The sequence below is a fragment of the Balaenoptera acutorostrata genome, chromosome 11, assembly GCF_949987535.1.
Source record: "Balaenoptera acutorostrata chromosome 11, mBalAcu1.1, whole genome shotgun sequence".
NCBI lineage: Eukaryota > Metazoa > Chordata > Mammalia > Artiodactyla > Balaenopteridae > Balaenoptera > Balaenoptera acutorostrata.
Genome location: NC_080074.1, coordinates 89,441,552 through 89,454,410, shown reverse-complemented (window position 1 = coordinate 89,454,410; position 12,859 = coordinate 89,441,552). Strand labels below are relative to the sequence as shown.

General features: G+C 41.0%; 1 protein-coding gene across 1 annotated transcript; it reads left to right on the top strand.

The window, feature by feature from the left end:
* Nucleotides 1-583: 583 nt before the first annotated feature.
* On the top strand, nt 584-11,173 carry SPX (spexin hormone). The gene is made up of 6 exons (XM_057557662.1): nt 584-807; nt 1,220-1,300; nt 1,542-1,599; nt 2,090-2,152; nt 3,402-3,485; nt 8,303-11,173. Exons 1-6 carry the CDS (start codon nt 802-804, stop codon nt 8,359-8,361), a joined length of 351 nt encoding a protein of 116 aa, XP_057413645.1. The 5' UTR covers nt 584-801; the 3' UTR covers nt 8,362-11,173.
* Nucleotides 11,174-12,859: the final 1,686 nt, after the last annotated feature.

The window sequence follows — 12,859 nt, the reverse complement described above, 5'->3', positions numbered from 1 at the left end:
TATCCCATGTCTGACTCCACCTTATCTTTCCAGACCCCCTTTTATTTTTACCTTCCCTAAAGTAGCCCACCACTTACCTTATCACATCATTTTGCTTACTTTTCCTTTATAAAGCATTTAAAAATTCTGTAATTACCTTATTTACCGGTTTGGAGTGTTTTCCCCCTGACTAGAAGATAAGCATGATCAAAGCAGAGACTTGTCTTTTTAATACATGGCTGTGTCCCTTGAACTAAAAGGAAGGATGTCTGTTACATAGTAGGCATTCCATAAATCTTTGTTAAATAATTGAGTGGATAATTATGTGAATGACGTCAAATTCCATTGAGATTCCCTAACCTTTTCATTTCTACCCAAATGATTCATCTTAACTCACCGGTGTTAGCTTGATAGCTCGTTAGTTACCCAAGACAAGTTTTCTTAGTTTGTTCATTTACTTTTGATTCTGCCTGGGGTTATTCATCATTTTCAATAATAATAATAATAATAATGCCTTGGGAAACTAATAGGAAAATCAAAGGTCATGATGCTGATATTTTCAGAATATCTCCTGGCTGATGTGGACAGTAAATGATATTCACCCATCAATCATTCCTCTACTTCCTGCAACTGAATCTCCCTGGAGGAGTCATCAGATCCTCTCAATCTTGAAGACTGACAGGAAGTCCCTGTGGACACTAGCTCTATGCAAAATCAGGAGGGATCCTTGACACTAAGATTTAAAAGCCCCACCTTCAGAACAAAATTAGAAAACTCAGAGGTTAAGTTATAGTTATTGCAGCTTCTGGAAAGGTGTAGAACATGAAGGTAAGTAAAGGTTTTATATACTTGAGATTTTTTAGCTATTTTATAAAAAAGCTGTATAGCTTTTTACCTCTTTTATGTTTAATAAGTGTTTTAGAGGCTAAAGGATAGTTAAACGTTACGCCTTTAAAATATCAGAATCATTTGATTTTACAAAGAAAAAGTTTCACTAATTCACCCAAATCCTCATTTGGGTTAAATAATAAAAATAATATATTTCTAATTAATTTTTTAAAAAAAGAACTCTTTGTGGATTAACTAGACGGTAAACTGGGGAACCCCCTTCTGCCCCACCCTCTGAGCGCTAAAACAGAACATAGCAAAAAGTAAGGGATGTGTAATTGTCCAGGCGCCAGGGAAGGAAGCAGAAGATCCTATAGGCACAGAAAAGACGTTCTATGATCTTTTCATACAGGGATTCAGAAGTCTGGTGGTAACAACCTTGGCTCTTTTCCTGGTGTTTTCTTTCATGGGAAATTCCAACAGTGCTCCGCAGGTAATCAAACGCAAAAATTGGGACTCCTTCGTGCGCTGTGCACCTGCCTTCCTTCCTTCCTTCCTTCCTCCCTCTCTCTTTCTATTTCTTCCCTTCTTTTCCTTCTTTCTTTCCTTCTATCTTCTCCCTCCTTCCTTCCCTTCCCTTTCTTTCTTTCCCTCCCCTCCCTTCTTTTTTTTCCTAATAGTGGGCTGGGCAGCAACGCCTTACTAACTGCTTTCCTCTTCTCGCCGGGTTATAGAGACTCTTTGAGAGAAGGAACTGGACTCCTCAAGCTATGCTCTACCTGAAGGGTGCACGTACGTTCCAAATACTTTGCTCTTTCGACAGCAATAGAGGGAGATCCGTAGGGGTGCATGAATCCGTGGGATAGATGAAGAGCTGTGGGGAGAGAATCCTATCGAGTTTGTTCCCATAAATAATCGAGGTCATCCTGGTCTCAGTTAATCAAGGAGAAAGGTCGGGGGGGGGGGGAGGATTATCAGAAATCCTCCACCCTAAACCGGAGGGTTGCTGGCTCCTGCCCAAAGGGAGACTGGGATTTCCGGGGACACACCGCCCCGCCCTGGCTGGTGGGCGAGATCGCCGCCCTCCGAAGCGCACTCTGGGGCCCGGGGGCGGGGGGCGTGCGGGCTTCACCCGTGGTCTCCTCCCTCATCCGCTCCGGCGCCCCGACCCCGGCAGTTCCGCGCGCCCCGGACCGGGGGCACCCGGCCCCGCCCGCTCCCGGCCCCGGAACCCCGATCGATCGGGCCGGGAGGGCGCTGAGCCCGTGTCTCGCCTTGGCAGAGGGGCGCCGCTTCATCTCCGACCAGAGCCGGAGGAAGGACCTCGCCGACCGGCCGCCGCCCGGTGAGTGCGCGGGGGTGAGGGGGCCGCGGGCTACAGAGGACCGCGCAGGACCGGAGGGGCGCGCTCCGCCTCCGGAAAGGCTGGCCCGTGGGCCTTCCCGGGGGAGAGCCGGCCCCGCCCGGCCCCGCTGGCAGCGGCGGAGCGGGGGATCGCAACGCCCCGCCGGGATGGAGATGGGCGGCGGGGCCCGGGGTTCCGCTCCCGGGCGTCAGGGTGGATACGAGAGCTGTGCGCCTGCCCCGCCCGAGAAATGGGCCTCCCGTTTAGGGCATGATCTTTACAAGATTTCTCTTAAACGCTGTTGTTGTTGCCAATGTTGTTTTCATCATCATCATCATTATTAAAATAGTGATTTGCCTAAAAACTTCAAACAGCTCTATTATATTACTAAAAAGAACTATCAAAAGGTTCAAAACCAGAAATAGTGAAGAAGTGGGGGCCTTTAAGGACGGAGCCAGAGACTATGTTTCGTGATAAACCTTTCCATGCCATTCATTGGATTAAAAAATAACAATACCATTCATTTTGATAAACGTTCAAGATTGTTAAAAATACCAAGTAGACTCATTTTGAAAAATATCAAACACTGTGTTGAGCACATAGGTGCTTATCAAATTTTTGTTTACCTTCTTCAAACCTGCAGTGTAATTAACCTTTTTTTTTACCGTGGGAGGGTAAGTTTTGTTTTCCCACTTCACCAGCTCCCAAATTAAAAATCATGGTTTCTGTTGAATCAGGATGGTTTGTCTTCTGTCAACTTAGATTTGAAATAGTTTTGAATATTTTGCAGATTCTCCTTCAGTCAAATAATTGACTTACATGTGGTCAAGAATGTAGATTATTTTCTCAAACTGCTTTGGAAGGAACAAGAGAGAAGATAGTCCAGGCTCCAGGCAGGGTCCCATCTAAACCTTTCCACCCAGACATCCCATTTTAAGCTCTGAGGGGGAAATTTCTCATGGGTTCTTTATCTTAATCCTCCTTGCTTTCATGAAATTCTCTGTAGTATATAGTTTAAATTTTCTTCCATTCCCTGTAATACACAACATAACCAGTTGTAAGCAGTGTCTAAGGGAAGTGTGAAATGTTTCATCTTGTAAAAATCATTCTGTGTAAGGGGCTCTTTACTGAGGGATCACGGAGGTATTTCACAAGAGATTTTCTAGTATTATAGCATACTGGAATAGGATTTATCTATATGAATATTTAAATGCTAATAGAATCTGCATTTATTTTTTCGTTTCTCCAGAAAGACGAAGCCCAAATCCCCAACTACTAACTCTTCCAGAGGCAGTAGCTGTGCTATTGGCTTCCTTGCAGAAACCCCAAGAAGGTATAATTATAGTGACCTCTTTTAACTACAGGACAGGGAAGCTTTGAGTGCTTTGGGCATTCTGTGTTGAGTACAACAAAGTTGCTTTTATTTATTCAGATTTTAAAAAATAATTAACGGTTGCCCACACCACCAGAAATTCACAGAGATGTTTATTATTTTAAGACTCCCATGCTGCTCATTAAAGTGTTTCCCAAGAAGGTAAAAACATTTCCTTGATGAGACTGGGGGATTTCATGTTAATTCCATAACCCATAGCCTATTGGAGCTTTTATTTCTGTTAGAACTCCAGAAAGTCCAACTTCATTATTTTATATTTGAAAAAACTGAGGCCAAAAGAGGTTTAAATAATCGCAAATCCAGTTACTCGCTATTAAAGTTTGAACCAAATGGAATAGCTGAAAATCACCATTTTTTACTTACAAACACAGCAGTTTCTTATGGTTCACCCTAAGAGATTGGGCTAGTTCTGATTCTAAGCCTGTGTGATTTGCACTATACTATATATCTTCTTCCATGCCAGGATTAGGTGTGTTCTTCAAATAGAGGCTCTCTGTCTACGTAGCATTAAAACCACTAATTGCATTAAGGCATCTGGTTGCACATTAGCCAGGGCTTTGGAGTATAACAGGACTGGGTTCAAATCTTGGCCTTGTTGCTTTACTAGCTGGGTGACCCTGAGCCTTAGTGTCATTACGGGGAAAATGGAATAATGACATCCATGGGCAGGTTGCTCTAAGAGCCAAATGAAACAAAGTACCTACTTTCTATTAGCATTAACAATAGAGGTCATCAAAGCATAGTCAACAGATCTAGATTTTTCCCTCTCAAAAATTGTAATGATGCCATATTTATGACATAATTTAAGTGTTAAAATGTATTTAACAAAATACAGTGAGTAGTCTGGTGGTCAAAGCATAGGCTGCTGGCCTTGGGCTCTGACAGTTGTGCTAGTGGAGAAAGCCTATGTGCTCCCTGCCTGTTATTGGACGGGCCCCATCAGGGAGGGGAAGAGAGCAGGGGGCTCTTTCTGGCTTCTAGCTTATGGCTTTGTTATGAAAAAACCAAACCAAAACAAAACAAAAACCTATGAGAATCAAATGGAAGAGAGTGGGATAAAGAGGTCTTTTGAAATCAGAGAAAGTCCACGGCTGACTTGGTTGAGTGGAGGGGATTATAATACTGAATTCAGTAAATCTGCATTTATGCCTGCTAAGTGCCAGGCACTGTGGCAGGTAGAGAAGAAAATGGATTAAACAAAAACAAGAATGAGAATGGCCTTTGCAGTGAAAAGGCAGGGTGAACAGTCAGTAGGACAGTAGACTGTGAGAGTCATGGCCATACTATAGCTATGACTACAACTACTGTTACTACTCCTTCTAGCTAATAATTATTGAGGGTTTTACTATAATGCAGTGGGTCAGGCACTGTTCCAAGCACTTGATACGGATTAATACATTTATTAATAATTCATTAATCCATAACAAATGAATTACCTCCTAGGATTACCCACTGTCATTATCTACACTTTACAGATGAGGAAACAGAAGCACAGAAAGATTGAGTAGCTTGCCCACTATCACATAGCAGGTACATACTAGTACTGGGATGAAGAACAGGGGGTAACTTATTCTTTATCTGAGAATCAATCAGATGGTCCATGGATTTTTACCAGAAAGAGGACATGGTGAAGGAAGATGAAACTGGTTATTGCTTATAGGGTAACCATAAGAGCAGTTACAATAGCTACAGTATGAGAACATCTACTGTGTGTCAGATATTAAAGCTAATCTTTATAGCTCAGAAAACTGACCCTTCTGAGCTGTATATACTTTCCTAAGGTCCACATAGAGTAGAAGTGATATGGGGAGTTTACACAGCAAGAAGTGATATGGGGAGTTGAACTCAGGGCTGTGGGATGCTGTAGCTCTTTCAACTATGCCCTGACCTCTCAGATGGATGGTGTTGAAGAGGAAAGGCCAGAGTGATGAGGTCAGTGAGAAATGAAGGCAGTCATTCAGGAGTGGAGTGATGAGGTCAGTGGGACAGGAGCCTCAACCCTGAGGCATACCGGAAGGAAGAGCAGATAAAAATCAAGGTCCTAGTGTATAGCACAGGGAACTATATTTAATACCGTGCAATAAATCATAATGGAAAAGGATATGAAAAAAATATATGTATAACTGAGTCACTTTGCTGTACAGAGGAAATTAACACAGCATTGTAAATCAACTATACTTCAATAAAATTTTAAAACGAAAGAGAGAATCCAGAGTCAAGCACATTTTTAAAGTGTTTGTGCGAGTTTAAAATGGTGATACTGACAAATGAAAATTGCTGTGGATATAATTAAGGTTCAGTTTGAGGTGACGGAGCCGTTTCAGTGGATAAAGGTGTATAGGTCACTGGTTCTCTGCTCTCCATATGTGGACTGGTTCCATCAGAGTTCTCTGGAGAACTTGCTGAAAATACAGATTTCTTGGCCTTAGGTCCAGAGAGTCTGATTCCATACTACTTGAGTGAGGCCCCAGAATCTGTATCCTCAAGAAGTTCACTCACATTATTCTGATGATGTCAGGTTTGGGAACAACTGGAAATTCAGAGCCAGTTAATAAAGGTTGGAAGCATGAAAATGGAACTCTCTCCTAGGCCTCAGATGTAGTGGGAAAAGGGCAGATAATAAAGGATTTGCCCTGGAGAATACCCAGAGATCAAGGGAAAGGGGGGAAATCGTATCAGTGAAGGGACTTCAAAAGGAGCAGGCAGAAAGGTAAGAGGAGAGCCAGAATAACAGAGAATCCAAGAAGTCGAGGATGGAAAGTTTCAAGAAAGAAGTGATGAGAAGCATCAAATATAGCAGAATGCTTAGTAAGAGTACAGAAATCAAAGGAGAAGGAAGATTGCGTTGGGTAGGAAGGGTCATTAAATCACGGTTCACAAGTCTTCTCCTCAGCCCCTGCCCAGTGGTGTGATTTGCTGCTGCCTTGCCCGTTCTGAAACCTTGTTTCAAGGGAATTTAGGAAAAGAAGGTAAACTGCAGAGTTAAGCGAAAGTGGATGCTTGCTGGCATGGCTTTCAGAATTCTTGTGATGAAAAGGTGAGAAAGAGTTGAATCATGGGTAGAAGATGCTGCATCCAAGGTGATCTTTTCTAAATTCGGCATTTGGCACTCTTACTGTTTTTTTTTTTTTTCCGGCTGCGCAGCGAGGCATGCGGTATCTTAGCTCCCCGACCAGGGATGGAACCCATGCCCCCTGCAGTGGAAAGGTAGAGTCTTAACCACTGGAATGCCAGGGAAGTCCCTCTTACTGATTTTTGAAGTCAGTAGGAGGACAGTGAGGGTGGAGATGGATTGTTAGTGAAGTCTGAGATTTAATTGCTGGGAAGATGTGAGCTGGAATGGAGAAGGTAGAGCTAATTTTAAAGAAGAGGAGAGGGATCTTCATTAGAAACTTTCCAGAAGAATGTGACTATAGGTCTCCATTTCAAGTCTTTGTTGGAAAATAAATTCAAGTTTTTAATTATTGAAGTTTCCGAAGTGGCTTGTCTCTGATGATGAAATGAGGAAACAAAATTTTATTAGTCTAAATGGATGGGAAAGTTTTGGATTCCCATATGATAGATTAATCATTAGTCACCTTTAATATTTTTATTCTGAAGTCCCTAGGTATTATTTGGACTTATTTTATGTAGTGGATTATTATTTTAAGTAGTGGATTGTTATCTTAATGGAAGATATACAGGGATGATTCCTTTCTTTTTTTTTGTTTCCTTTCCTTTAAATACTAGTATATTTAAAATAGATAACTAATAAGGAGCTACTGTATCGCACAGGAAACTCTACTCAGTACTCTGAAATGACCTATATGTGAAAAGAATCTAAAAAAGAGTGGATATTTGTATATGTATAACTGATTCACTTTGCTGTACAGTAGAAACTAACACAACATTGTAAATCAACTATACTCCAATAAAAATTTTTAAAAATAGAAAAATAAAAAAAATTTTTAAAATAGAGTAGCTGATTATCTGCAATATTTTGAAGTTTGCTACCAATTCAGGTTAAACTGTAACTCAGATAGTCCAACCATATTGTAACTAACTAGGGGAAAGTGGTTTTCTCTAGAGATGACCTTACGTAAAATGAGGAACGGAATTTTGCCTCTGGCACCTTCGCCTCCCTTCCCCATCCTCAGTTTCCTCTCCCTTACCCATCATCAGTTTCAGCCCTTCAACCCATTTTTAGTCCCAGGAATCTGCTGTCATCTCAGTCCGCTATCCCCACCCCAGAGGTGATTCCTCCTGCTCTGAAGTTTTGCAATCCTGCCCGGCTAACAAGTGTCCCTTCTTTTTGTCTTACTTCCACCCCAGACGTCTAGTTCAACTTGTAAGAGAATATGTGCAAATGTGTTCCTCTGTCATCTTTCCCAGCTAAAATGCATTTTAACAGGAAATACAGAAATAGTACCTTGATGCAAGTGAATGGTTCTACTGGTTGGTATTTTAGACATGAGGCATATTTAGAGCAAGACATGTGGCATTTTCATATTTCTACCAAGCACACCATGTAATAGTTAAATTCACTGTAGAGATTCACATGTCAGATGTGAATTCTTCAATGCATCCCAAGCTGAGGTGGAAATTTTTGAAACAAAATCAATCAAAATCCAGTTTGGGGGTGGTTTCCATAGCAGAGTGCCTGAGTTAACATAATGTAGGGGGCGAATGTTTATCTCCTGAGGTTCTCTTCATCTTATATTTTCTTCTTATAAAACACAGGATACATGTTTATGTTATGTATTTTTTTTTCCTAACAGCTGGAGAAGAAAACTTTGATCAAACCAGATTCCTAGAAGACAGTCTGCTAAACTGGTGAAAATATACCAGATTCCATTCAATTTTATTTCTATTCTTGTTGAAAACATGAACCATGTGAATAAAGCCTGTGGACCCTTTTTATGTTCATTTGTAATCTTAGGAACATGTGTAGCCAGTTTTATTCTTCCAGAAGCTAAAGTGATGTTGAGTTCTTAGTGAGAACATCGTTGCTTTCTTCCATTGCTTCAGGTCCTGTTTGATCGCCTTGTGTCTTACTCTCGGATTTTTCAGCCCATTTATAATTATTAGGTTGAAGACTCTTTAGAGTGTTCTTTCGTTTTGTGACAACAGATACCCATCTTGATCTAATCATTCTTAGTTGCTTTTTTTCATTCTGTTACCCACTTGCACTGTCTTATCACTCAGCAGAGAATCTCCTCTCCTTTTCCCCCTTTTCTCACCTCCAAGGAGGGTGAGGCGGGGAAGCATGGCAAGATGGGAAAGAGTAGAGTGTGATTCTTTTAGTATCCAGGAGAGGTAAGTTGTCAGGAAGAGAAGTGGGAAGGGATGATTGGGAAGAAGCCATGTGATCAGACACTGCAGTGTGGTTGCTGAGAGAGGGGACCCTTGGTGAGACTGGAGCCAGTGGAAGGTTCTACAGCTGGAAGCTCCCCCTTGTGCTCTCTGGGGATCTCCCCAAATTCAGTTTAGAAACAGGGATCTAAAAGTTACTGGGAACTAAGCAGATGGAAACACACGCTGCTCTTGTACAAAAGAAACAAACCATTTTTTTAGAGGTAACCCATTTTCCATGGCTAAACAGACTCAAACACTGCTTACTCTAATTGACTAGAACTCTAGGCTTTATTTGACATAAAAACATAACATAAAGGCACCCTGATACAAAATGCATGGTAATATGCCTAATTTATTCATTTTTTAAACTCAACTAGGGTTCAGTACTATCTGAAAAATAAAATACACACATACCTACAGCAAGCATATAGTATATTTATTTGAAATTACAATACGACCATCATGTTCATTATTTTTGATTTAATTACTTGAGAGTTGTTATTGATAAATGTCCCAAGTGGAAAGTATTGTCCATTCTTATTGTCATCAGCATATAGCTATTAGTCAGTAGCTAAAGAATATCATTATGTGAATGTCTCTGTAACTTGGAATTACAATTCTACTGTGTTAAGTAATCAAAACCCTGCTTATAAGATTTGTCTGTGTCTCATTTCATAACTGAATAATGAAACTGTATTCAAGTTAATGTAACATTGATATCTGCCAAAAAATAATATGCTAGCAATAAAATAATCTATGTGGCATTATAATAGGTGCCTGTCATTAATTATTGTTTGATTTTAAAGTGGATTTTCTAGACAGTGTATATGTCCAGTTTATTGAGAATTATTTACTCACCTGACATAGACTTGTACATATGGACTGCTTAAATACTATGTCTAGTCCCAGAATACATTTAAAGTCTATCTTACAAAGTAAATCTTCCACAACTAGAACAATCTCAAGTATTTCCCACTAAAACAGAGTTTTTTTTTGTTTTTTTGTTTTTTTTATTAATTAATTTAATTTATTTTTGGCTGTGTTGGGTCTTCGTTTCTGTGCGAGGGCTTTCTCTAGTTGCGGCGAGCGGGGGCCACTCTTCATCGCGGTGCGCGGACCTCTCACTATCGCGGCCTCTCTCGTTGCGGAGCACAGGCTCCAGACGCGCAGACTCAGCAGTTGTGGCCCACGGGCCCAGTTGCTCCACGGCATGTGGGATCCTCCCAGACCAGGGCTCGAACCCGTGTCCCCTGCATTGGCAGGCAGATTCTCAACCACTGCGCCACCAGGGAAGCCCTAAAACAGAGTTTTTAAAAGCTGTCTAAATGACCAAGGGCTGTTATAATATCAGCTACAATATTACAAGTACTTGAATTTCCTGAACATTGTTCTGCCATACAGATGTGCACATTAACCCAGTAGTTGCATATGCCCGGTTTGCTATAACTTTCTATCTCTCCGGGGGTGTCTTTGCAATTCTCTTTATTTCTATATCGTTCAAAATTGAAATGAATAAGTGATCAGTGGTCAAAACTTTTCACATTGTATGGCTTGTCTTTTAAAATTGGAAAATATCTGCCTCCTGTGCATGTCCATGTACTAGAATACCCCACCTCCAGATAGGACTTGCAGCCACTTTCACCCCGTTCCAATTGCTCTTCTCCTCTTTGCCTCTATAGCCTTCTTCCCCTGTGGCTACGTGGCCTCCAGGGTGGGCTCTCAATTACTCTCTGTTTCCCTGGTTTTCCCCAGTGGATGACTCCTCTCGCCCACCACAGTGATCCTAAGCAAGGAGAGAAGGTGAGAGGTTAAAATCAGCCTCCAACTAGCATTTCTTCTTTACCTGCTGATGAGAAATAAAAGTCTATATCCTACCAACCCTGAGTTACATTATTTTACCTTGGCCTCAGGAGAAAGAGGAGTTGGGAATGTAACCTGTTTGTCTCCTCCTACTGGACTATAAATCCCTTAAGGAAATGTTCACGTCTAATTTGATTTTATCCTTACAACCACAATGTGAAGTGGGCAGTTGTATCTCCCACATTACTTCATAGAAATTTAGGATCGTCCTAGGAAGTCGCTTTGAATCTCCTCAAGTACACTTAACCAATCCCTCTTCTGAGAACTCCTTGTGTCCTGGAAAGCTTCTAGTATAGCACTTGTAATATTTTATATTCCCATCTGTATATGTAAAGCCGGCTCTGTTCACTCTAGCCCTTACCATGGAAGGAAGGGGGGTACAATGCATAAAAAAAGTCTTGCTGTCAGCTGGTCAAGCACACACAATTTTCCGTAGTTCCTGTCCTCCAATTTATGGATACATACATTCTTTATTTATTATTTATTATTTTTTCTTTTTGTATACATACTTTAAGAGCATCAGTTTTTTGTATCTATGTTTCTCCCAATAAAACCATTCATTTATGCAACTACTGTGTATAAGGTGCTGTGCTAGACACACAGTCACCTAACAATCCTATTGGTTGTTCCTCACCAAGCTTTGTCAATTTTGGGGAAAGAACAACTAGACAGTAGGCTTTGTCAGTCTTGGGGAAAGGACAACTAAGTGACTGGAGCAAGGGGTTGGAGTCAGGTGGCAGCAGCTGTCTGAATAGAGGACCAAGTGCAGGGTAGAAACTGATTCTTACACATGCCACTCGAAGCCAGGTGTTTACAAATCAGTCATTTCCATGTGTCCTATACCATTTGTACTCATTTCTTTTTTTCTTAAACTTTGGGTTTATTAATTTATTTATTTATTTTATTTTATGGCTGTGTTGGGTCTTCGTTTCTGTGCGAGGGCTTTCTCTAGTTGCGGCGAGCGGGGGCCACTCTTCATCGCGGTGCGCGGGCCTCTCACCGTCGTGGCCTGTCTTGTTGCGGAGCACAGGCTCCAGACGCGCAGGCTCAGTAATTGTGGCTCACGGGCCCCGTTGCTCCGCAGCATGCGGGATCCTCCCAGACCAGGGCTCGAACCCGCGCCCCCCGCACCGGCAGGCAGACTCTCAACCAGTGCGCCACCAGGGAAGCCCTGTACTCATTTGTAATCAGAGAACTATTCTTTCATTTAAAAAAAAAAAACTTGAATTTTAAAGTTTTGTGTTAACAAGTTATAGCTTCTGTATAGCTCATGCTTTCAGTAGCCGTGGATCAACCAATTACCAATCAAGAGTATCACTTGAATACACACATTGCACCACTTTATTAGGGATATATTTTCATGGTTATTGCAAAAGTGGAACCATTTTATCATGAGATCTTTCTGGCACTTCAGCAAATGAGTATTTGGATTGTAATACAAATCTATTTCATATTTTTTTCTGATCTCCTCTGCAGAGCTTGGAGAGTTGGGTTAATTGGTATCCATTGGGCATTTTTTAAGGATTAGGCTTTAGGTAATTTATTTTCCTTCCTTACAAACCTCTAAATTAGGGGAGTTTGCAACAATCTTCCATTTTGACTTGAGTTGTTGCTTGTATCCGCCATTCTTCTACTCTCCCCTAACAACGGGGTGATAGAGCTGGAGTGCAGTTTTCCACTCGTCTTGCACTATCTGACACACTGTCATTGTTACTCTTCCGTTATTGCCATCAACAACCCAACACTGAGAAGACCTAAACTTTTTTAGAGCCCCTACAAACCTGGGCCAACCAATATGCCAACCAAGGTGTTCACTGTGATCTAAATGTAACAACATTCAGTTGTGGAAAAAACAATACATGAGTGAATGTGGGGTTTGGGTTTTGTTTTTTTTGTTTGTTTTTTTGTTTTTTTGCTGATTTAGGTTTAGCTACATTTAAAACATTAATATGTTTAACTACAATCATTCAACAATGTCTCAGAGACATTGTCCTTATTATAAGTAGACTCTATTTTCTTTTTGCTAATTTTTTTAAAAGACAGTTTTAAATGATATCCTTCATAAGGCACTATTTTATAGTAGGTGTTTTTGCACATATTATCTTATTTAAATGTCTAAA